At 38.4% G+C, this 26,719-nt stretch overlaps 1 protein-coding gene across 1 annotated transcript in view; it reads right to left on the bottom strand.

Moving 5' to 3' along the window:
• LOC103467941 (cadherin-4-like) overlaps window positions 1–26,719 on the bottom strand; it is a 258,410-nt gene that overhangs the window by 41,824 nt on the left and 189,867 nt on the right. The window contains exons 5-6 of the mRNA XM_017305652.1: window positions 26,257–26,454; window positions 3,574–3,729 (exon numbers count right to left, since the gene is read on the bottom strand). Of these exons, the coding sequence (XP_017161141.1) occupies window positions 3,574–3,729; window positions 26,257–26,454 (354 nt within the window). The remainder of the gene's footprint in view (window positions 1–3,573; window positions 3,730–26,256; window positions 26,455–26,719) is intronic.

Raw genomic sequence — 26,719 nt, 5'->3', positions numbered from 1 at the left:
GTGTTTAGGGTTGTTTCAAGTTTCTTGTAGAACTTGCTAGATATCCTTGTAAATTCAGTCTTTTATAGTCAAAATCTAAGATTTTTTTCATTTTTATTCATGTAATCCTAGTGTAATTTACTGATATTGAGGTCATGGTGGCTTCAAGAGGCTTTCATTATCTAATTGCTGCAGACAGTTATTCATTATTCTGACTAGATCTAGACTTTTGCTTCGCCTAAGACCGAATTTCACCTGAAAGCTTTGTAATGGAACTTAACAAAAAGCACAAATGTCTATAAATGGAGAGCACCTGGAATAAATATACAACATCAAAACCACCATTGAATCCTATAGAATTGTTAGTATATATCACATCCTTCACTGTGTTTTCTGTTGACCCTAAAGAATGACAGAATTTTTACTCTGCAAAAACATGTGAGGTAAAGTCACTTGATGTTTAACCACCAAAAAGCCACAGCATCTCCAAACTGAAAAAAAAAAATAAAAAATCCACAAAAACATTTCTGTTGGCACAACAAGATAAGATCCTCATAACTGAATTCTACAGCAACAAAACTTTTTATAATATTTTTACTACCATAGCAATATCAGGCATATTAGATAGCAACTTCAGAATGCTGTCCCTGCAGAGAAATTGCCTTTGCAATGTATTCTTTCTCCTAAGTTCTTATCTGTTCACACTTAGCCTGCCAAACTTTTATCTCAGCAGGAACCAAACGGAAAACATCTTATTTCATGGAAGGCTGGCTCAGTCGTAAAAGTGAGGTGTCGGTTTCAGAATGACTGCACTGGATCCCCCGGCCAGCGTTCTGTCTGGTTTTGTTTGAAAGCAAGCCTTAAAATCTCTTCACTTCCCTTTGACTCTATGAAAAACAACAACAACAAAAAAAAACCTGTCAGCACATCTGAAATTCAGCTTGGCAATGCTTAGATCGATGAAATCACAGGCTCTGATTTCTCACAGTGTTTGGACCGGAAAACATGAAGCTTTACTCTGTTCTCTGCTTATGAAGTCTGTAAGTAAAAAAAAAAAACAAAAAAAAAAAAAAAACTGGAGTAATGAAATAAATAATCAGGGACATTCTAAGGCCATATGCTTGTTTTATCCTCTGCAGGAAAAAAAAAGTTAGAACTAAAGAACAGGAGTGGCATTTCAAAATAAACTCCTTGATTCTCTCAAAACCTGTTCACTTTGCTTGGGAATGTTTATGTCCCTGAACATGACTTATTCAGTGAGTTTTGTGCCAGTGTGAAGCAGGAGGGATGTTTACCTCGATCACAAAAAGTAAAATGAAAGAAAAAGTACAATACATTCTGCTCCTACAATAAAGTCTTGCATATATGTTTTCTATTAAATAAATGTTCACATTCAGTTTTCAAGCTGAGCTTCTGTCTCTGAATTCATTACTAGGCATTAACATCAAAAGAAGGAATGAGGAATGATAAAATCCTCTTTCTGTGAATGGATGGGGAATGAAAGCATGACATAAAAAATAATGAATTATTGCGGCACATGTGATTTGAAGGTAAAATTTAACGTAAACAGTAAACCTACTCATACATTGCATCATGTTACAGTAAGAAGCTTCAGTGTATTTAAAAATAGTCCGTTAGACTTTTGGGGTATGTCTCTAGCAGCCTTGCATGTACTGATATTAAAACTTTTTTCCATTCTTTGTAAATTAGCTCAAGTTCAGTCAGATCACACTAGACGGAGAAAAGTTTCCCCACAGAATGATGCTGTGTTAATATATAAACTAAAACTTTCAGTCGTTAGATGTGCATAGTTGATAAAGGCACATGCCAACAGACTTGGAGCTTTAGTAAGCAAAAAATGTAAAAACAAATATACGACATGCTGCTTAGATTTTTTTTTTTTAGTAAAAGAAAAAAATCACATATTTTTCCCCTCTTTACAATACAACTGTATTATGTTTTGTTCTGTCACACAAAATTCGACATTCAGGTATTTTGTTACAATGGAAAAATACGCAGAAATCTAAATGGGGTGTGAATATTTTTCCAAATTACCATAAGAACTGTCCCCCTCTTTGCTTCCATTTTATCACAAAGATGTGAAAATCCACTCCACAGTTCCTCATACCCTTCTCTTCACCAACAGCCTCTCCATCCTTCCGACGTTCAGCAAAATAACATCTTCAGAAAAACCCGGAGGTGAAATTTAACTTTACTCTTTCAATATCCACTGCTATATAGCAGGCCAGGAGCCAGACCCCTCAACGAAACCTACTGCCGTCCCTGTGTCACAGCGCACAAACCCACAGCCTAATTCAATCTCTGCAGGAGTCGGGAGATTTCTGCCTTGTTTGAAGAAGGCAAAACGTATTTCTGAGTTCACATTAAAGTTATTATCTTTAAAACCAGGGACAGGGTGGGGAACTGAACCAGGCAGTGCTCTACATTTGGCAAGAAACAGCGACATGATGAAGACAGCAGAAAACCGAGAGGCTTCAACGCTTTTTTTTTTCTCTCTCCCTCTCTCTTCATAAGAATGCATCTTGTTGCTTGGCTGATTTTGAATTCTAAAGCACTCATTCTCCTGAAATAAAAAGAAGTAGAGCATAACTGTGTTCCATCCTTGCATGAAATATGAAGTAAACAAAAAAAAAGAAAAGACCAGAAAGTCAAAGAGCTGTGATTTGCTAAAGAACAAAGTGAAGAAATACATGAAAAGTTTCACATTTAAGTTTTCTGGATTGAAAACATTAAAGTTCCATTAAGTCCAGCTGGGTGACATTTATGTTGAGTATTTTTAAATGTCATATCCTTAAGAACAATTCCAACATCAATTTAATCAGAAAAATAGATCTTTTTTTTTCTTACATTACTCCTTGCATATGGAGCTGAAAGTGGGACACAAAAGAAGAAACTAAACAGAAATGCCCTTCAAGAAAATCTAATGTCAAAATTAATAAGTTAATAATTTTTTTTAGCATCTATTACATTTGTACTCTTGTTGTTTAGATGTTATTTTGCTCAAGTGGGGTGCATCTTACTGGAAAAGCCCACTTCTTTTGGTCATTGTTTCAGTCCTATAGGAGTACACTACAAAAACAGTTTAGTTGGTGTTTTTTTGTCAAGATAACATCTGTATGCCAAGACTAATTTACTCCCGGGAGAATACTGCATTATAAAATGATGATCACTGCAATTATTGTCAGTCCCTGTTTATGTTTTCACTTCTTGCAGGTAATGGTGAACCTTGCAAGCCCCTGCTTCTGGACCTTACATCCCAATTCCCTCTGCTGTACAAAAAATAAACAATATATATATATATTTTTTTAATCCATTGGATAACTACATACAAATTTGAAAACGTGCTTGAAAAGCATTTTCTTTGGTGACGTGTTCTTTACCCCTCCTAAGCATTTTTGCTATTGACCATTTCAGAAATGGTTGCTGCATTGACAACTAAATTCATTCCACACCTTTTCTGCTTAAGCTACGCTGCTCTTAGAAGTTCTTCAAAAAGTGCTGTCAAATCCAGACCGTAGAGGTACAAATTTGAAATGCAATCATTCGCAGATGTGTCATAGCCACCAGACTCACATGATAAGAAGATCGATGTTCTCGATCCAAAGGTTTGGTGACAAACATCTTTCCGAGCACTGGGTCGATGCTGAACACCTCATTGGGTGGTTGATCCGCTCCCACCCCAGTAATGCTGTATCGGATTGAAATGTCCTGGTCCTGGTCGGAACGAATCTGCATGACAAACAAAAAGAAAATGTCGACATAAGTGATGTTAAGTCTTTCAATGCATCTCGGCGTGTTTAAAAATGTGTCCTCCTGTTTTTGAGGATTTTACAACTGTACCCACAAAACGAAAAAATTTGCATGTTTTGCTATTCAACTTTGAGTTTGTAATATACGACAGTGGAGCGTCATAACTTTTGTCCCCAAAACATGGTGTCGGATGTCATTCAGTCCAAATGTACTTAAGCAAAAAAGAGTGCACTCCCAACATAAGTTGAAGTTCTTTCCTAAACTTTAACCTCACCCAGGCTTAAATAAAATATTCCCTTTCAAATTTACATCAAGTGGGACTTTCCTTATGTTTTTTACAATGTCTTCTGCCCCTCACCTCCACATACTTAAGAATTCCATTAGTGTTATACAGAGCACTGTGCGCTCTGTTTGACTACTTTAAATTAAAATTTTATTTCAGGATTTATTTGAAAGGATGGGTGTGTGAAAAAGCAAGATACAGTAATGTGTGTAAGCCTCTGAATGCAGATGCATCCTGAGTACAGGCGCACTGTGACCAAAACTTGCAAACTGAGAAAATGACTACATGAGCTTATCATTTGTACAATTAGGGAACAGGGTGCATAACAAGAGCAAAGTAACTTTTGAGTCAAGAAGTGCACAGAAGAAGAAAATTATTTAATACCTGCAGGATATGGGAAACTGAATGTTCTTTTCAAAAATAGGCTTGCATTTTGCTCCAGCTTTCCTTGCCAGATAGGCAGCTAATAGGTGCATTAAGTGCATCATGATGCTTTGTGATTCGGACTGGAGTACTGTGTAATTGGGAGTCATTTGGAGGAGTTTTTCAATTTAGTGCCCAAATAGAGTCCCAACCTCTGAGCTTCCTATTTCTATCCATTAACATCCTGACAACTCGTGAAATCAGCCAGTGTATCAAAATGGCTCAATCATACACTTAAATCCAGAACGTAGGCACATACTGTACAGACACGCATACATACATGTGCATGCACATACACAGAGGAGTAGTCTTGCTTTTTTCTTCTAATCAATGGCATAGAGCACAAGAGGAGTAAAATTGTCCAATGCTGTCTCTATCTTTTACCACTCAAGGAACCAATTTAGCCACACTTTTGACACACTAGGAATTCCAACCTGCTGAGAAAATAGCTGAAGCAACTAACAAGGACGGGGGAAGGACATACAGTATTAGGCAGGTGTCATCTGGGCTCCCATAACTGCGGGAGTAAATGCCTGTCACCATTACTGAAAGCGGTGGTTATAACTGTTTCCCTCCTCGATCCTCCTCTTCAGCATTGAAACGATCATTAGTGCTCTGTTTCTTTAGCAGAACTGAGGTGTGTCTTTGGGATCAAAGAAATGTGATCGCTCGCACTCAGCTTCTTTTTAAGTCTTCAAGAGGATCTGTCACCACATCCGCTAATTCTATTTTGTGCCTATATGCATGCGTGTTTTCTTTGGGGAGCTGGAGGGGAGGAGAGGCTCAGTAGGCTGTGCGCATATCTCCGTGAATTGCTGCTGACAGTTCTGATAATTAATGAGCTGCAAGCATTTACTGCAAATACTTCAAAGTAAGTCTCGCTGTTAAACGCTAACATGGAAACAAATTTCCAGCTAGTAACTCGGTTGAACTCTAAGTGTGGTGTCTACGCGATGCAACAGAATGCCACTTCCACTCCTATTTGAGCACTGCAAAATATAGGCAGTTATCAAACTCTTTTATTACCTGTTTTACCCTCACTAACCCCCTTCTTCTCTCAATTATTATTATTCTTTCTCTTTTGTCTTTTTTTTTTTTGCCTGAATCCCATTCCTACTAACACCTGCCTCTTCCTTCCTCTGTGCTCGGTGAACCCTCCCTCCCCTCACTTCAGGGCTCCGTAGGTACAGAAGCCATGCATGGAAAATGGAATTACTTAAATCCTTTGGCCTTGGCAGCACCGTGTAAATTCTCTCTAGTTAGGAAGTGATGGTTCTCCATAATTCCATTTGGATTTTCCCTTCCCCCAGATTTCCTACCTATTGCCACATTGTCCTGCTTGGGATGGATTGGAAGTCAGGCATTTTTTCTGCACTCATTTTAACCAGTTAAGAGATTCATGTAAACCTTTCCGTTCAGAGGTGAACAGATAGTTCAGCAAAGACTTGTAGTTTTTTCTAAAATGAGAAGTGGGTGTATAAGTTTAAATGTATTGTAGCTCTCCCGCAATCCACACCAGGTCCAATTTATACATCCATTTGAGCATTATACATACCCCCTCAAACCCCCAGAAGTATTTAAACATCTGAAGTTTCCCATGACAGGTTGCAGAGGTATCATGAACATTATGTGACCATCAACAAAACCCCATCATTATTTCTGACCTCATATTTCACCACCAGAATTGGTATTATATGTCAACTGGATGCATATGCGTTTTAGTTTCACAGAGGTGTTTCCTGAAGCTAAAGATAATCTTGCTTTATCCTTTACAAAACTAGTGTTATGCTTGTTTGGGATCATTGTCTGATTAGAATGCCCTTATATGTCAAAATTTCAACCATCTGACTGAATCTGTCGTACTTGTATGAATGGAGATGTTTTGGGGGGATGCTCAGGAACTATCAAGAGTAAATTGCATCTCATACAAAAAGATGGTGTAGCAGCAACATGGACTGTGAAGAAGCTAGTTAAATATGAGTCTCCATTTCAAAATCAACACATTCAAGCTCAGCTGAAATGTGCAGCACTCCACACATGAAAGCCAAATGTTTTGAAGAGTTTGGAGAAAACATTTAATGGCCAGAAGAGACTAAGACCACTATTATGCTGCAGAGACAAGAACGATGTTTAAAGGAGTGACAGTCAAACATGGTGGTGTTCCCCTCATGCTCTGGATGTGTTTCACTGCTATTGGGAGTATAAAGGGAGTATAATAATAATAAATGGTAGACTAACTTCAAATCAAATGATAAACACCTATTCATTAAAAACCCAGACACAGTTGGGTGTTTCACCTGGAAGGTCATGGTATTCCAAAACTTGTTTGGAATGGATAAAATAGGCCAGCATTCAGGTTTTTGGAATATGCTTTCCAAATCCCAAACCCCACTGAAAACAAATGACTTATGCTGTTAAGGCAGATCATTTAAATGAGCTCTATCATTGCCAATATATACTGTGGTCAAACATCCTGCACTTAACGTTTGCTATGACTTTGCTGATGGCAAATTGCCACGAGTGAAGCTGTGTTTCATAAACATCCATCCAGGAAAAAGAATAGATCTAATACATTATGAAGAGCCTTGTCTCCAATTTTCCACTTATGAATGCAAATAAACTCCATAAACTTATGAGAATGTCTTTGTGCTTGCATCTTTCTAAGCTCTTTATTAAATATATGATACAAATATCAGTTTGTGGAGCAAAAAATGTCAGACGGACAGTGAGATTTTTCTTGCTGTTGATAATGACATCTTGTCTTTTCCAATATAACATGATTAAAGTGGTCGACTTACGTGCATGAATGACCTGCTGATTCATTTTCCCAAAATCCATTACTGGATGACTTAATGGATGTACACGAGCTACATCACATTCATTATTAATCAAAAACAGTATATCTTTGCTCTGCCTGTTGAGCGGTTGACAGAAATGGTCTAGTTTAAGATTAAAAACCAAGTCATTTTCTAGTTTCTTTTTACAATCACATTTTTTATGCAATGAAGAAACCACAATGTAAACTCAAGTGTGTGTTTGAATAACAGAAACAAATTGTACATAATTGTTGTGAGAGGTAGAGTTAAAAGCACCCATTTATATGGCACTGAATGTGAATGCAATGTATCGTTCCATTCTTTTGTCTTCAGCTTTTCTTTCCAATCATTTTTGTATTTTCTAAGGAACTTTTAACATGTGCTTATATGCTGGAGAGAACTGACATAGAACATTTGGTTCAGTTCAGTTCACTTTATTTTGGTATATTATCAACATTAAACACAGAAAACAAAACCAATACTAAGTAACAAGCCCGTAATTTATTACAAAAGGAATAGGCTGAAACCACAACGTATACTTGCCTACCCTGTTCCTATACTTAGCAGGGCAGGCTAAGTATATGAAGATAGCTTGGCAGTGAGAGTAAGAGAACAGAGTCATGAGTGCATTATTCTGAATCAGAAAGCAGACACTGTCAAAATGACCCATTTGTCAGCAGATCAAAGCAATTCCCTTCATTAGTGACAACATTTCTGGTTCTTATGGAGATCTTATCAGTGAGCTTAGCCCTCTTCTGTCAGGCAAAACTGAATCAAATGGAAAATTATCATGCCAGCTGGTCTAGAGGGAAAACAGTCATCCGAAGACCCAGGGAGGGGAATGAATAAAGGGGAAGTATAACTCAGTCACTGAGCTCAAGATGAATACATTCTGAATTCAAGTAAATGCTAATAGGGTAAAAGGTATCTGACTACTACATGTCACATTCCATACACTCTATATGAAGTGCCAATCAGTATATACATACTTATCACGGACATGTTAAGTTACGTCACAGCTTTTAAAGGGACACCTGAACCCCTCTTTTGCCAGAGTGAAATGGTTTTTTCCATCTTAAATCAACAGCAAAATTGTTAAAATTGTGGCACAACTAGGTTTTGCAACAGGGCAATGATGACGTTTGTGCTAGGTGGTTTCCTAGCACAGCTCAATTAAATGAGCCATTGCTGATCTCATTTTGCTTGTGTATTGAGTTCCAGTTATTAGAGTTGACTTTGCATTTCTATCCTTGTTTTAATTTTTTTAAGTTTTGACAGATATTTGTCATTGCTGTTACATGACTTATCTTTTTTTTCTTTTTTAAAGCATTGATTCACCTACACTGTATACGTTTGTTATCTCTTATCTATCCATGTGAAGACTTTTGAGTTGTTTTTGTAATCTGTCTGGTTTAAATATTTCTGCGGTGGAGCAGAAATCTGATCCCCCCCCAACGGATGGGGATCAGGCCCCATTTGTTTATCTAGGGTGCGACTTTATTTTGAATCAGTTTCTAAGAGGGTAAAGCACATGACATGTTAGTTTGGGCACATATCAAATTTGATCCTGAATTGGCCAGTCATGTTTTTGTTATTCTAGAGCTGGCTTGGCCTTTTGCTACAACACGGAGGCCATACACTATCTGTCATGTACATGTGATGTCTCAGCAATGCTGTTGTTGACAAATGTCAACGTAAAGTGGATAAAGGTTTCAAAGTCAAGAAAACATCTACCAAATACATATTTCATGACAGGGTAGGTATGACAAGTCCATTGTTTAAATATTTAGAGCATCTCCCATCCAACATTTTGAAATGAACTTGCAGGACTTTTTGTGAAAGTGGTTTTGAATTTTTATGTATGCCTCCCACTTTAGCACTGGATTCTGTCATGAATTCAACTCAGAAAACATCAGCAACTCAAGTTCATCTTTAGGTATTTATGGTATGTACATTGTGTACTTTTTAAACTGTTTTCCCCTACGTATAGATTTTTAATGTTTCGTATTCTAAACAGAAACGACACGAGAACATCATGACCGCACATTAAGAAACAACAATGCTTACCCTCATATTGACTCAGATGAATTTAAGAAAATACACACAAAATGAGAAGTGTCACTTTTAATTGTGAAAAGAAACCCCCCCAGTGCAAAAATGATCAGCTAGAAGGCAGTTTGATGTACGTCTAAATTAACGTTATGAAAGCAAGATAAAGTCAATTGGTTATTTTCTGAGGATGCTAAGAGGGCTGTGCAAAAAGACATGGGAATTAAAAAAAGGAGTGTAATCATTGTCTTTTTCTAGAGTCGATCAGACATTAGCATTTCAATCATTAGGATTCGACCACGAAACAACACTGATTCAATGACATCTCCTCAACATTGGTTACTTGGATAGAATCGGATGACTGTTTGATGGTTGATCCATCGTCAATCGTCAACCTCAACCAAAATTTTTGACCATAATTCAACACTGAGTTACCATTGCTTGCTTATTTGTGATTTCTAAAAAGTCTGTTGTATTTATGAAATGTTTTTCTTTGCAAAGATATTGAAAAAAAAAATCTGTCTCTTGATTGTAAATCTTGTGAGTTTAACATCATTATACCCTTAGTAGTATCATAAAAATGAAACACAAAAATTATTGAAGAAGCTCATGTAAATAATTGTCATGCTAACAAAAAGTGACCCAAGTCATTTTCATTTGTGGCTCAAGCACACCACAAACACACAAACACTCATATCCGTTGTGTGCCTTTGTGTCACTGAGGTACTCTGCAGTGTGCTGGTACTCAGGGGATGACACTACTTCACTGAGCAGAGGGGACCGTGGAAATAGTCTGTCACTTGCAGACAGCAAAGTCACAGCAAACCCCTACGGAGCTGAAAGCAAAGTCCCACAGACAGGAAAGTAACCCCCAAACAAAAAAAATGCCAATAGGACCCAAAGAGAGATACATTACTTTAACAGGACAATAAAAGCTCACAGCTACACATGAAATCCAGACACTGTTCAACAGGTCACACAGTGACTGGTTTCCTGAGAAGAGAGAGAAAAAAAAAAACCTAGAAAAGAAAATCCTTTTAGGTGGCATTACATTTCACATAAACACTCCATCTGTCAAGCGTGTCTTTAGCTGCGAGTCAGGATAGTTTCAGCATTAAAAGCTTTGCTGTGGTCTTTTTAAAACACAGGCTTTGGATCAGACTTTGATGTTGAGCATTCTAGCTTTCAAAAAAGGCTGGACAGGGTTGATGTCTTAGATCTCATTCTAAAGTGAAAAAGAAAAAAAAAAGCTTTATATCTTCAAACAAAAACCACAAATGGTTTACCAGAATAGTTGGCAAGCACAAGGTGGATTTTACCTAAGAAGATGTACCTGTGACTGTTCAAGTCTTTGATATAAGTGGGTTAAATCTGAAAAATGCAAAAACAAAAAAAAAGAATTGCATTGGCATGTGATTTGTTTTTTTCTTTCTCTGTTTTAGATTACACAAAAATATCTTCACTGCTGGGCACTCTGAACATCTATGCACAACCAATGTGGTAATGGTGTTGGCACACACACCAAAACATTACTTTTCTTGACCACCGGAGTCAGACAAAAATCAGTGCAAGTGATAGTTCTAAGAAAATGTTTGACTAATGTTTAATTCAGTTATATGTCTCACAGACTCATAAATAAAAATTGTTGCTCTTAATCTTCATCAAGACGCTCTTTATATTTGATCGGAAATGCACAGTTGTCCATCAATGGTAAATACAACATCGTTTTTCAAACCTAGGATCTGCATGTACCAATTTTATATTTTATTTTATATTAGTGATTTGAAGCAGAAAAGAGGAAGAACGAGGAAGAACTCAACTCTAAGGAACTCAGCTAGAGGCTTCTGGGATCCCTACAGCCACCTAATGAAAATCCAGAGAAGGATAAAGTCCAACCCCTCTACACCAGTCAGCTTTAAGAGTCCAATATATTTGTCGAGGTGAGTCTAGCCGTAGATGGTAACGCTCAACATACTCCAGCACTTTTCATACGGTGATGTTGTATGTCCAGAAAGCCAGATCATGCCATCCAGAATAAGCATACCCCAATCTTCTCCCTGACCTGAGGGCACCCGAGCTTGTGATTACACAATCTGTCCTAGAAGCACGACCCGTATTGTCCTCTCATTGGTGCATGTGGTAAAAGAAACATTTCTGGGGGGGTTTATTTCCCTTTATATTTAAATCGAACATGAGGAAAGAGAGAGCTCGCAAAAGGGAACCAAAGTCAAGTGCTGTCTTTTTGTGCACAAACTTGGAAAATAAAACTGATTCTGATCTAGCTCACATTTGCCAGGAATAATAACTTAAAAGAAGTGTTTATTTTAATTTTATTCTTTCTCTTAACAAGTAGCGGTTTTTATCAACAGAAAGACACCTGATGCTAAATGCATCTTCGTTCTCATGCTTGTTTTATGTGTCTGACCTTATTAATCCAGTGTAACATGAATTATTAGAGTCTGATGTGTCAAGAAAGATATATATATATATATATTTTTTTTCAACTTTACAGCCACACTGCTCCCCGCCACGTCCAGACAGCTTTATGTCTTGCAGTTTTTAATTCCAGATTTATGGAATGAGCAGAAAGGACTGACAGACTTAAAGATGTAATTTCAGATTCATCCTGCAGAGCAGTTCATTTTGGTATGTGAGAGAATGAAACGGAGAGATGGCACGCTCGACTTGCTTTTGTGTCATTTGAATGATGGCTAGAATTGACGCAGGTGAGATTATTAAAATACCTTTATCCACATTAGGGAAAATAACATGGAGTAATAGAAGGTAAGCAGTGAATGGCTTTTCCAATTATTGCACTGTGAAAAGAAGTCTGGTATTTAATAGAGCTGGCTTATGGCAAATTAGAGGTGCTATTCTCCCAAGAGGTAACAATGGAATGACTCTCCTCCTCACTCCTCTCATCCAGGCTGTGAGAATGAAAATAAGACAGCCATTGTCGAGGCAGACAAAGAGCAGCCACACCCCTTAGCTTTGGCTTAGGGAGGTTAGACTTTGAGCGCTGTCATCTCACTGTTACCCCTCTCCTCCTCTGTCTCCGTCACCCTGTTTCATTAGGAGATTGATTAAATTGTGAAATTGGGAGTGTGATAGATGCATGAATAACGTCTCCAGCCGCTCCCTAAGGGTTTGACAAGGACAATATCAAGGACCCCCCCCACACGTTACTCTTTTTTCCTGCTTCGTCTCTTTATACCCAGGAAACTCAATCTGGGTAATTAGAGTAAAGAGTGTTAGAGACTTGTAAGAGAGAGAAATGCACAGGGAGAGAGGGTAAAAGTGCTAAAAAAATCTGCTGCTACTACACTTTTCCAAGCCATTACTGCCTCCCTCTCTTTCCATCAACCTGAATTCACACACACACACGCACACACACGCACGCACACACGCGCATTTCTGCACTGTCCACCCTTCATAGCCTACTTTTTCCTTCTCTTTCCTTCTTTTGCTTTCTAAATCCACCAGGCAGCAGCAAAGAAGAGAAATGCAGACATGAGAGAAAAATGAAGGGTAAAAAACACAGAGGACAGGAGGAATAAGAGGGGGAAAATGAAAGTGGTTGTGAACTGGCCACATCAGCAGAACTCAAGCAGAACTTGAGCTGTGCTGGCTGGAAAACCTGGAGACAGAAATTGCAGTGATTGGATATGCATCGTGCGAGCAAATTGGGAATTTCCCCTTTTGACCAGACGTTTAACCGTTTTGGGGTCTTGTGTTGCTACAGCTACATCTGCTTTACATTAATTGGGGTTGCATAAATGTAGCTTAAGCCAAAGGATGCAAACAACTTAGGAGAAATTTTGAGAAAACTAAATGAGGGAAGTGATAGAGGGAAGATGTTCAGGTGGAAGCTGCAGGTTTTATGTTGACTGGACGCCTGACAAAATGAGCCACTCCCTGCCAAGTCTGCTCCTGCCAAACACAAGCAGAAACTGAAGAGGGGCTGGACCTTGCCTTGCTCCATGCTGACTGCTTTGATTTGAAAAAACCCACATTATGCATGTTGCATGCACAGACACACATGGGCTCCCCCATCCCATGTGTGCGCAAACATCCTGGTCATGCAACAAACCACTAAGTTTTTTGTTGTTTTTTTCCCAGGGATGTTCTAGTTTCTGCTAACCAAGCGAGGAATTCTGCTTGGCAAACTCCACCTCAGCAAGAGTCCAACTGTCATATTGACAAATGAACCTTGGAAGAGTAAGAAGGTGTGTGAATATGCTTGTAAAGCTATGTGTGTCTCTGTATTTTTTTTTCCTGGAGCATAAGCATTCGTATCAAAGGGAGAACCTACAGATGGCTGGTGTACATGAGGTTTTAGGTATCTTGACAACAGCTGGCCAGCAACGCTCGCTATCAATCAGAAAATGGACCAGAGCCACCAGGCAACATTTTCTGTGAACCTTTGTTGGTTCCCAGATGCCATGTACAACACACTGCTGGGGATTTGGAAATGCAATGTCCAATTCAGACAGACAGTTTGACACCGAGCAGAACCCCAAGATTCTGATACCTCCAGAAACCGCCAGAGGATTTCATTTTGATCCACTGTGAGAAATGTCTTAACGACGACAAACATGACATTTTAATAGTCAACTTCTGCTTCTTTTCAATTGTGTCAAAATCCTAATAACATTGGAACAACAGCATAGTCATTCTTATTCTTATAAGAATAATTATTGACAGTGTCTCATTTGGTTGCAGTAAATGTTTCTGAGTGAGTATTCAACAAAGACTTTTGCCTTATTTTGTGGACAAACTCTGTCGAGCATGATCTGGTTTCAAATTCAAAGTTGTACAGAGATTTTCCCATCAGGAAACCTATGAGGCTGTGGAAGCTAGAAGCAGCCCGCAGTGATTAAGTCGGGTCCACAAGTGAGCAAAAAGCCTGGTTTAAAGAGCACAGTTGACACTTCCTCCAGAAGGTGGTTCAGGTGTGAAAGGTTTGGGAGGAAATGTGTCTTTCAGACATCAATTTGAGAGATTTTTAAGTAGCTTATGACATTGATCGAATTCTGATTATTGGTATTGTTTACGTAGCTTATGAAATGGTGCAAATGGTGTGCATAGTTTTAACACCAAGTTGTTTTATTGTAATTATCCCATAATGTGAGAGACATTTAAGAGCTGTTTAAGGAAAAGTCATTACGTATGAGCCGCATAGGGCTCAATTTAAAGAGAGTTACTCAGAGTCGAAAATGCCCAGGGAGTCAAATTAACCCCTTGGCGGTACTAGCTTTAAAATGACACTGACTACATAATGACAACTACAAATCACCTCATATAAAGAAGCATTTTATACTGCCTCAGATGAGCTGTAACTCTGTCCTCATAAGAAATGATGCAAGGGCAAGAGCAAAAAGCTACTACACATCACTCAGATCAGAATTTTATGAACAATGAGGGATGTTAAATATTTTATAAAGGCAAAAGAGTCAGCGCTCTTTTTCTGCAGGAAATAAAAAAAAGAGCAAATAAAAAACGTGCAAAAACCCCATCAGGGAGCTGTGGCTAAAGCACTCATAAGTAAAAAGCATTGAAAAACCAGAAAACTTTATATCTAGTGCTAACCTGTTTACCTTAGGAGCTGTTTCATCTTGAGACGCCATAAAGCATTTTATTGCACAGAGAGATTTTATTACAAATACACACAGCGCCAAGGTGTGCTTGTGTCTCTGTGCTCCTGCGTTTCTGCGTGATTCAGTGTGTGTGTTTGTATGTGTGTGCAGCTGAACAGAGTAGGAGGAAAATCTGCAAACAAAAACATCATTCCACCATGACAGTATCCATTATACTTTCAAGAAAGGATCCCGGCTGAAGCCTTTTATTGTGAATAAAGTAAATGGGATCAGATTATACAGGCGCAGGCCTCAATTTTGATTTTGCTCACATTTAACCTCCTCATAAGAAAGAACCAAAGGAGGGGAAATGGGAAAACGAAAGTGGAAAAGGATTACAATTTAACATAACATCAGTTGCAACCAAAAGAACCTTTAATCAGATCAGTATCATGCGCAGGTACCTTTCGCCTTACAATTATTTCTGCTTTTTATCCTCTGTAAAAGCTCATGCTTTAGATTAATTTATTTTGTGCTGTCTGTCATTCAGTTGAGAGGCATAGTGGAGCAGTGGATCTCGACACAGCAGGAAAGTCCTGCATTTCACTTGGCACAGTTAGGGTCAGTGTTTATGATTTAACAATAGCACAAACAATGGGCAAAAATAGTAATCTAGGATGATTTGGAACAATGTAGTAAACGAATGGAATACTGACATGTACCTTATGCTTGAAAACCAAGCAGGGATGCTCTTATGTTTTCGTCTTGCGTGTCTGTCGGTTGCCCCGTAATAGACTGGGAAACCTTTAAGGACGTACCCCGCCCATCATCATCATCCCTAGCAACATTTGCAAGGAATAACAAGGTATGAAAAAAGGATGGCTGGACGGACGAATGCTTGTCAAACAAAAATCAAACATTATCTGAAGGATAGCACCTGATGGAGAAATCTTCAGATCCGTCTTTTATCGTCTCCGTACATCTTCATTCACTTCTCCGCCTGCCTGTCTCTCACTGTATTTTCTTCTCAGCTTTGCCGTCATGCTTGTCCCCCGTCTGCCTGTCAACACGTCCTTTCTGTTTGACCGACCTTCTCTCACATCAACAACAAGCATCACTTCCCTCAAACCCAAAACACTTCATTAGTTGTCCCCCCATCTCTCTCTGTCCCCTTTGAAAACCTTCCCTCCCATTTAACCACACTTAATTTTATCTTGTCTTCAGAGAAATACAGATTCTTGGCTCTCCTTCATCCCTCTGATCCACAGGGTTGTGGAGGCCGCCCTCAGAGGGACCAAACAGAGGCTGTTTGTTGAGCTGTTATTTATCTCTCTCATAAAGTTCTCTTCATCTCCTATTAAACAGCCTAGAACTGTTGCCCTTGATGCGCACATAACTCTTTTGTCTTTTGGACAAATGACTTACACTTTAATTTAGAATCCACTGAACCCCAGGAGGGGATCCCGGCCGAATGTTAAATCAGGAATATGTTGTCGGAGGATTTGTTTTCACATAGTGTTTATTTATTTTTGTTAATGTGTGAAGACTATGCTTGTGAGAGCGAGTGGGTGGCTGAGGCATGTCTTTTGTATTATTATTGTTATTTGCTATGTCACTGTTAGTAGTAGTATCTCTGAGCCTGATTGGGCTGCAAAGAGCTGGGAAATATTCTCGCAGAGGATAAACAAACCCTAGCTGGGTATGGCTGATGAACATGTTTACTGGGACTTCATGCCACTAATTTCAATATAATGAGATATTAAACAGTGGAAATTACATTTCAGTCTCACTTCCCCGAACACATGAGGAATCAAAGGGCAAAAGCTGCTGACAAATACATAAATGCAGTAGCAATTTGTTTTTCCAGTCAATAATAGGATATTGCAGAAGACTCCATTTCCTGCGGCTGATAAATGTAATTACATTGATCTCTGTAATTTCACTAGAGGAAGGGAAATTAGGCTCAGAAGTTACATGCCAAAACAAGAATAATGTTTAGGGGCCCCCTAGGACAGTAGGAAGTGGGGGTGGGAGGTGTTATTAGGGAAAAACAGGAATTGGAGACACAAAAAAATCATGAGTCTCTTAAGCTATTCTTTAATTTTTTCATCACTGTCATCAAACACCTCTGCGAGCGAGGTAATAATGTTCCCCCATGGTCTTACCCTCTTCTGTTAAATGCCCAGGTCTCGTGCACTTCAAAAGATGAGCAAGTGTATCATTAATGATCTGACCTGTGAAAAAAGACACAAGCATGTTCTTTCATCACAAGGACTCCATTAGCAGGAATATCAATGTAATGTGCTTTCAACTTTGTCGGGCGTTTTACTCATCCTATCATGACTGTCCACCTGCAGACTCCTTTCTAAAGATAAAAACTGTCATTTAATTGTGTTCCGAGACCTCTGTTACACACTCGATTCCCTAAATATTCATGCATAGCTAACAACTTCTATTTGAGATATTAATCTTCTGTGAAAGTTGACTTGAAACAAGACACAATGTCAACAGTCACACAAAAGGTGGAATCTCTCCGAGGACGTATCTCAGCACAGTGATGGGTGTTAACATACAAGGTAACAAAGAGGAAACTGAGAGGAATGTCATGTAGGGCATTCAGAGATAAGTCTGTTTCAGTGATCAGCTCTGATAAAAACGGCGAGCCATGGAGAAAAACAGACGTTAGTAATTGGGGGATTAATTGTAAACTGAGAATAGTTCTGCTTGACATGTACAGGAGATTTGGCTGTTCCTTGTCAACTGCAAGGTAAATGAGCGAATCAAATGCAGTCTGGTTAAAATTTAAGAAGTGCTATTTAACTGTGTAAAATATCACCCTTATTCACCCCTGTAAAAATACATACACTTGTAAAGCATTCAGTCCACTGGTTTTGTCCAAATAAACAAATAAACATAAGGAGCATGATGTAGGGGGAAGGGGCAAACACAACTACTAAGAATGTTGTGGAAAATCAGGACACAGAGGAAGTTGATTTATTTGAAGATCTGACAGATAGTGATGAGAACAACTTTAAGTTGTTAGACACAGAATGGCATACAGTCCCATTATTTGTGACCAATATTATTGCTGGAATATTGGTCCAATCAATACAATCCAACATGTTGAGTGTCCCTGATAAGAGGTCAGAACAGGGTTGACGTCCAGACACAGCAGGAATATCTCAGGAGATTATCTTTTGAGCCATCACAATATTTGAGGCATTCTTAAAATTGTCAAAAGTGACAAAAAAAAAAAAAAACAGGCTTAAAGTCTGTAGAGTACATTTTTGGTTGTATTGTGATGTTGACACGGTGACAGTCATTAGCATTTAAATTGAGTAGATTTATCAATTTTTTTTACGTAGTTATAAGTAGTACTTAATTTAAGTTGAGGACCTTTTGAGATAAAAGCAATTTAAACATTTGTTTAGGTATACCCAACATGCATTGTGTCACAAGCTGCAGGAAGTGCAGCAGAAAGTTTCCATTTTTTGAAACAACTATTTCATTTGTCACAAAAAAATTGTTTTAAGATGTCTGAAGTGAAAAGGTAGAGCTCAAAGCTTCCTCTGTGCAGTCAGTCAGTGAATCAAGAACAAGCCTACTTTGCTCTGGCCTTTTCAGAGAACCAGGGCTCCGCTTGGGTAACTGGCTATTTTTTGCCAAGTACTTTTATACAGTGGTAGCACTTAATGATCAGAGGACTTTTGCTATTCCTCACAAAATAAATATTTTCTAAAAATTGTTTATTCAAATTTAATTTGGTACTGATTAAACTCATCTCTACCTTGCTTTTATTTATTTTTTCTATTGATTTGTACAGACAACTGTGCAGTCGGATAAATCCCTTTTCCAGTTTGGATGAAGGACCATAGTTGGGTCAAGGTGTTGACTTTTCTGACCAATAAGTTTTGTTTACATATACCAAAAAATGTAATTCTGGGTACCATTTAGGTAACTACAACATTCTATAATTTATCAAATTAACTGAAGTTACCCTCACAAAAATTGGACAAGTTAGTTTTACCCTGAGTTGAGTTATTGAAAATATATTTTCAGAGGCGAAGCATATTATTTTTAAGTAAGTAGAGCTAATTAGATTTTACTGTGTGTCCAGCATGTACTGGACCATCATAATAATCAAATGTAAGAGGCTGTTTTGAATGTTTAATTTGCCTCAGCACTTTCAATCCCTATTTGATTACCCCAAACACTACAGCTACATTTAGAATTTAATACTGAACAAGAAAAGTTCGTATGTCCAGAGCTGGGAGTTAAACACTGCAAATGAAACAAAACACTAAATAAATAATAAAATAAAAAAAAACATGCCTTCAAAGGAAATGTCAACGAATCTTCAAAATCAATACGCAAGACTTCATATTTCATGATCCGGAATAACAGTTTAAGATTTAATGGTCTTCAATGAAGGAGTAGAAGTATTTAATAGCAAAGGCGGTATCTCGATCAATAGCCAGACAGACGTTTACATAAGCCAACCAGAAAACAGAAAACTGACATTTCAGTTCAAGAAGCAAAAAAAAAAAAAAAAAAAAAAAAAAAAATGGAATGCAAACAGAAACATATCAAATTGTCCTTTTTGGGAAAAGAGTTGGAAAAGTCACAAAACACTCGATGTTTGTGCCGAAAGAAAATTTACTGCTGAGGTTGGAAGGAAGCCTGGTCCGAAATCCTCAAGAGGTGAAATGAAAGCAAAAGGCCAAGACTGAAAAACAAGCCAAGATGTGTTAGTCAGTAAAACAGAGCGAGTGAAAAGCTGACACGGTCGTTTCTGCTTTCGCCTGGACTGACTTCTTTTTCCTTTTTCCTCCCACTTATTACTCTACAGTAGGTCTACCCTTATCTAAATAAGGTTTATTGTTTTTTTCCCCCTCCCGTTTACTTGCTTGATTGAATTCATGCAGTGCTTGTGTGCGTGTACTTTGACGTACCACACCTGCCAAGAAAAGGACGTATTAGCGGCTCACAAGAAGATCAAAAGAAACAGGACAGAACATAACACTCAGACAAAATGTGCTTGAATACACTTGCAACAGTGCACATTCTGCAGGGTTTTATGTATTTCTTGGAAATACTGTAGCCTCACATTTGAATGATTTCCCAGAAGGAGTTTATTTAGCCCAGAAAATGAGTTTTTTTTTGTTTTTTTTTCCCATGAAGATGTGTTTCATGTGGCCACTAATGTGACCAAGCTGTGGATTGACTTGTGATCCTTAAATACTCACATTCTTGCATTTCTCCATCCTGCAGACTCTCTGATGGACTTTTTGGGAAGAAAAGAAGAGTCTTTCTTTCTTTTGTTCAAGGATGAAGCAGAATGAGGCCATTTTAAACCCCAAACAATTAGCATTTAAAAAGACAACAATGTGCCACATGCGCTTCATAAAACCTTTTGTTTGCCGTTTGTGTAGGACACTTATTCTCTCTCATGCACTCATGTACATGTGTGACTGAGCGCCTGTATTTGAGAGCATATGCCTCGGCAGGAGGATGGTGATATGGTTGCAGACTTGAGCAGCGCAGTGCTGGTGTTGGCCGAGGGTTAGGGTGGCAGATGCCAGAGGGCTTCATTAAACACAAGAGGGGGAAATAGTGAACAGCAGCTCTCCAGGAAGACTATCAAACCTAAACACAAACACAGACATGCCTCTGATTCTGGTCATGGTCATACATTTTCTCTCCCTTTTTTTCCCTCTCCGTCTCTTTCTCTTTATGCGTTTATTGTTCTCAATTATACCCACTTATCTTTGTCCTCCCTCACATTCTCCAATGCAATCAGCGCCAACTGTTTTCTACTGTGTGTTGCTTTTTGTTCCTTCATTTTTCTCTGATTCTTTTTGTCTGTCTGTCTGTCTGCTGTTTTTGTTGGTGTCGTGTCTGTCAGTGAAGCGGAGCAGTCATTAATCACTGGTAAATGTACTCAGAGAAGGCAGACGCCTCAAAGGAGGGGGTTGAGTTCTCTCATTCTGTTCGAAAAACAGTTCTCTCTACATGCTCAGTGGAGAGAGATGCAGAAAATGGAGCACAGGTGCTGTGGCAAGTGGGGTAAACACAAACATATGCACAGAAAAACACACACACGCAACCCCACACACATACAAACACACGCACACACACACACACACACACACACACACACACACAAAATCAGCTACAATTGTTGGTATTTAATATGCAGACTAAGCTAATAGCAAGTAAAGAAATGCTGAAAACATACGACCAGCACAGATGATTTGCAGAAAAACTGAAGGACATCAAACAGTATTTTTCATCTAAGAAAAATCTTAGATAATTATGTAGTTATTGCTCTCTCGGATGCTTCGTTCCTTTAAATACAACGATCAATAATTATTTTATATATTCGAAGAATCAGCCACTTGAAAGTCCTGACATGTGACAGCAAGTTGTAAAGTCACAAATTCCCCTCCTCCATACCAGAGTCAAAAGCTATTATTGAAGGAAGAAAATATTGTTGTCCTATAGTTGTACTCAGAAGACATTTTGGGGTTTATTTAATGCATAACTAATGAGTTAAATGTGACTACTTGTCTCTGACATGAAAGTGATGTAAAAATTGATAAACCACAGAAACAACCAAAGGCTGAGCGTGTCACACAAATTCAATCTTAGCCCAAAACTGGAAGCCACCTGACGAAATGCAATGGGCAATACTTTGTGATCCAAGAGCAACTTTTTAATGATCAGTTAATGTCTAATAATTCTTAAAATGTGCATCCATAGTACTTCTACAAAAACTAAAACCTTGCAATGAAAATATTTTCCACCTATTACATTATCAGTTCGGTTGAAGCATTACAACATTTTTAAAAATCCCTAAGAAAATGATATCTATGCTAAACAACACATTCCTATGCTTTCCGGGGCAGAAAATAGACAAAATCACCTAAGAATGTGAGAAGTAAGTACTAAGAACTAAGAATGGGAAGAACATTTCACAAACGCTCCTGCCCTGAAATCAAATCTGACCTCTGATCAATCAAAAAAAAAAAACTTCACAACAACTGTAAATAGTCCAGTCTTTGCTTCCATCAATTTATTGTTTTCATTTCTCTGTTTTATTTTTTAGGACCGTTTAAATGGGGGAAGTTATGGCGTGGGTAAACTGGTGGTGGTTACAGTGAGTCTTTATTTACTTGTGCAAAAGAAATCAATGCCTTGGTGCTGTAGGAGAAGTGTGTGGATCAATTTAGGTTTTCAAACAGCCTCTGGAAAAAAAAAAAAAAGGAAAAAAAGAGAAAAATCAATATCCCTTACATGTTATTGATGAGTGTTTGGCTACAGAAGAAAGTGAAAAGCAAAGAACACCTGTTTACTTTAGAAAAATTATACTGCTCAATCTTTGTTTGACTGTTACCTTTCTGGGTCTCTTTCTCTTGTTTCTTCCGTGAGATGTTACACAGCTTACTTACCCATTAGTTAAAAAAAAACAAAAAAAAAAAACACTGGATAAGTACTGCTGTCTCTTATTTGCAAAGACAGAACTGCTGTATTTAACCTCACGTCTGACATACTCGAGGCTGATTGGGTCTAACATGGAGCCTCCTTGTTACAACATGAACAAAACATCTTGATTTAAAGTGGGAAAGCGTGAGGCTGTTGAGCCATTTTTTTTTTTTTTCTTACCCCCGACCCCACTATTAATAAAACGCAATCAGAAATATCTCTTGGAGCTGTGATGTGCAGTTCCTGTTTTAGAGGCCGGTAGGAGCACAGTACTGCCAGGACAGCATTTCCCTCAAGCCATGTTGAGCTGCTAACTCACAGGCCAGTCAGAGAGGTCTCCATCCTGACACCTGCCCGATATTGTGTAACTCTGATCAAAGTGACAGTGCTGCAGACCCACAGAGATGCAGGCGAGGGCTGCTGTCACCCCACCTGTCCGGCTGATGGCAACTTGGTGAGGGCAGCGAGAAAAGTGGTGGGATGCCGATGATGAAGGTCCCTGTCTGTACGTCACTCAGGTTTGTGTTGGATGACAGAACAGCTCATTAGGTAGAGTACTGACTTCACAGACCATTAGGGGAAGCAGGACACCGAGTGATGCCACGTTTAGAGAAATACAGACTGAAAACCCTTCTTTGAAACATTGCTATCATAGTAATCTTAAAAAAGTAAAAGTTTTGCATTGCATCAAATGTGTGTTGTATGAGGATAACAAAGCAGTGAAGCTGCCAGTTAGTACTGATGGTAGTTGGACAAAATTTTATTAAGATTATTTTATCTCAGGTTTTCCACACGTTTTTTTTGTTTGTTTGTTTTTTCCCAAAATGTACAAATTTTGATGGGACTGACAAACCACATCTTGCTACCACATAAAAATAAATAAATAAATAAATAAATAAAAATAACTTTCAAAAAAATTAGTTTTTTCAAAACTGGCATGTTCCCATTAAGCTAATTTATTTTCAGAATTACAATTTTATGGTGAATTGAAATGCAGTCAGGATCAAGTCAGCTATCACTTTGATTTGGTTCAGAGAAAAACCACCAATTACAACAGATAAAACTGAAGAGTTTTGAACAGTTAAACGTTTCCAGATAAAACATTTTAATTTCAATGGAAGAAGCAAAGCACTCAGTAATACAGAAAATACATGACACAATATATGTTTTTAACTCATAGTGTTGACTATTTAATTTGTTTATTGCATTTTGAGATTGTGTGGGTTTGACCAGATAGACTTTAGTTTACAGTTCATAATTTAAGTTTAGCTGGATCATAAGAATCATTAAGCTACACATCCTCTGTGGTCATAGGCGAAACAAAAAGACCCTGCCTGATTGCTAATAAATAATATTTTAAAGTTTGTCTTACAACATAGCAACTCCTCCAAGTAAAGAAGCCTTTTTTCTACCTGATCTAAATCCTGCGCACTGATGTTCTGAAGAGGTTCTATTTCATTTTGCTTCTATGCAATCAGAATATTTCTCCTCAGTTTTGTCAGAGTCATTTTATATAAAATGGTGAAATATATAGACATTTCAAATTTAAAGTCCACAAAATTGAAAATGCTCAGAATTCAACTGGGTCCCATGTTGAGTTTAATGTTAAAAATGTAAATTAGACAAAGCAGGCTGTTTCACAAGAAGATCAGCATAACTTACTATTTATTATACCTGATTTTTTTTGTAATCATTTTTGTGTGCAATGGCTACCATCAATGTCATAAAAAAAATTAGTCTTGTACTTGGTACCCTATCTTTTGCCTGACATAGTTTTGTGGCCTCTGGTGGCGTCTATTGTGGGTGTCTTCTGGCACAGTCGATTCATGGGCTCAGATGGAGATTTTTTATTGTATTTTTTTTTTTACAGTGCTGGTGTTACATGGAACTTCCTCAGGGAAAGCCCAAAACCTGCTGCAGTCTCTGGTGTTGCTTTAAATAAACCATTAACACGTCTTTTGTGCATTTATGTCCTTGCCAGAATTTGTGGAGAGGCAGCTGTCAAACAATGCCCCAAATCTGACTGGGAAAAAAAAAATCATGTTATATATTTAACTTCCAAGCACATGTTAAAACCAATTAATGCAAATGATTTTAAATGCTTAATATCCACTTGGCAGCTAAGTATAAGCATAGAGGGCATTGTTTTATGTTCAGTTTTGACTGAGGGAAAGGAAAAGCCTGCACATAACCCTAAGAGGACAATAAAAGTTACTAAACCAGACTAAACACAAAAACAAAAAGTTGGCAAAATCATCCCCATGCCACAGACCTGCATCTGTTTGTTCAGATCTGTAGCTCTCTGTATGCCCACACCTGCCCTCCAGTCATCATTAAAGGGAAAGATGAGAGCCTCAGAGCCGAACAAAGGCATCAGCACGCATCACTTCTCTTCTGCTCTGAACGCTCAACTCTTAGCAATCCACTAGCCCCTGACGGACCTATTTACTGCACAAAATGGATTGTGTTTGGCTGCGCACTGTACTTCCAAATGTTCCTCTGATGCCCTTGCTCTTTCTTTCTGCACTATCACCTCTGCTACTCTCTGGTTCTGACCAGTTCTAAGAAGCAGCACAGCTATCCTATTAGTATATTGCTGGTATAGTACTGTTAAAGGGTTTCGAAAGTTCAGACGGAAAAGCGAGAGAGACAGTACCAGGCTGATGGGACAGACTCCAGCTGTAGAAGCAATCCAATTCAAAAACTCCCCTTTAGACTCAATGTTTTATATAACTCAATAGGGAAAAAAAGTTAGATAAAAAAAAATTCTCTTCAAGCAGCTCTAGTTTTTATTTTCTCTGGGGAAAGGATAAAACCTGGATGAAAAACACAGAAGTGAAACAAACAAAAAAAAAAGCTTCCTTTGCACAATTTAAACCCAGCAGAGATGAGCCGAGGGAGTTTTGTAAACAACAGGGAAAAGCTGATGGCTAGATATTCCAGATATAAAAAAAAAAGATGGAAAGACAGACCCGGGAATGAGGCAACAGTCCCTTGGAACACTTTTGGATAAATTGAAGAGAGTGCCACAAGCTTTACATTTACAGCTCGGCGATGAGAGACAGAGCTGTCATTCTTTGGTTGTGAATTTTAGGCTCTTTGTGAGTCAAGCCTTTGCACAACAAAACATTTGCACAAACATACATTTATTCATGATTTTTGTCCTTCGATAGATGTATGCGCTTGATCTCCAGCATCCTGCATGCTGTTTTCAAATTACAGCCTTATTAGAACTCCATATATTTTTTCAAGGAATAAAATGACTCTCAGTTGTTGGTGTTGCATCTCAATGTGTATATGTGCAATTTACTTATAAAGTCAAATTAGTCCCGTTTTATGTTATAACTTTAGATTTAAACTGCAAATCATCGTTTCACGGGACATAGAGGATGAATATTTAGTTGTGTCTGTAAACAAGACAAAAGAAAAAAAATCCCTCCAGTTATTCTGTGCTATTATACAGCATTCATAAAAAAACAACCGAACATCAAAAAGTGAAATTGAACAATAAAGCACTTTGATAATCCAAAATGGAAATGAATAATATTTGGCTAACTGTAAACCCAATGGGCCTCTTTTTGTGAGAGGGTTTAACTGCTTAGGAACACTGTGTGTCTGAAGGGAAAACTTCTCAGGGTCAGCCAGGGCTTTTTAAATACCTTAAGATACTGTAGCTCTAATTACATCAGGGGACCACAACACAATCATCTTCAAGGATGTGGAGAGCAAACTAGTTATGCTAATGCATTTCTGTGCTTTATCACCCTTCATTACGCACGTCCCCAATCAGTGGTAGCTGTGAAGCGCCCTCGAGAAATCCCAGCTGTAAATTCTGAGCAAATCACCGCTGCAGCCAATCAAACCTGTCACTTACACTGACGAGCATCTGAGGGAATGGTCCACGAGAATTTTCCGCCACGTTGATTGGTGGGATCACCCAGTCTCTCTTCTGCCTTCGGAGACCCCCGGTGCTGTTGACGCGGGACCCTGAGAACATGATGACAGGAGTTGGTGCCTGCGACGCGTCCTTCTTCTTGTTTTGCTCACTGATGTTCCCTGCTTCCTCTGTGACCTTTAAGAAAAGACAAGGCAAGACTTTAATCATAAGCTTGTAAGTGCTGATGATTACAACAGTAACCAATAATATGCTAGAGTTGTTTCAGTCTCAAGGCAGAAATTCAGATGACAGAGAGAGTAACGTTTTCATAAAGCTTTACTCATTAGACTTAGTGAGGGCTCCTTTTCTGTTATTACAGCAAACACACGCACACACACACACCCCCAAGCACACGCACACACACGCACACCCACACCCACACACACACACACACGCACAC

The sequence above is a fragment of the Poecilia reticulata genome, linkage group LG7, assembly GCF_000633615.1.
Source record: "Poecilia reticulata strain Guanapo linkage group LG7, Guppy_female_1.0+MT, whole genome shotgun sequence".
NCBI classification, from domain to species: domain Eukaryota; kingdom Metazoa; phylum Chordata; class Actinopteri; order Cyprinodontiformes; family Poeciliidae; genus Poecilia; species Poecilia reticulata.
This window is presented reverse-complemented; position numbering and strand designations above follow the sequence as displayed.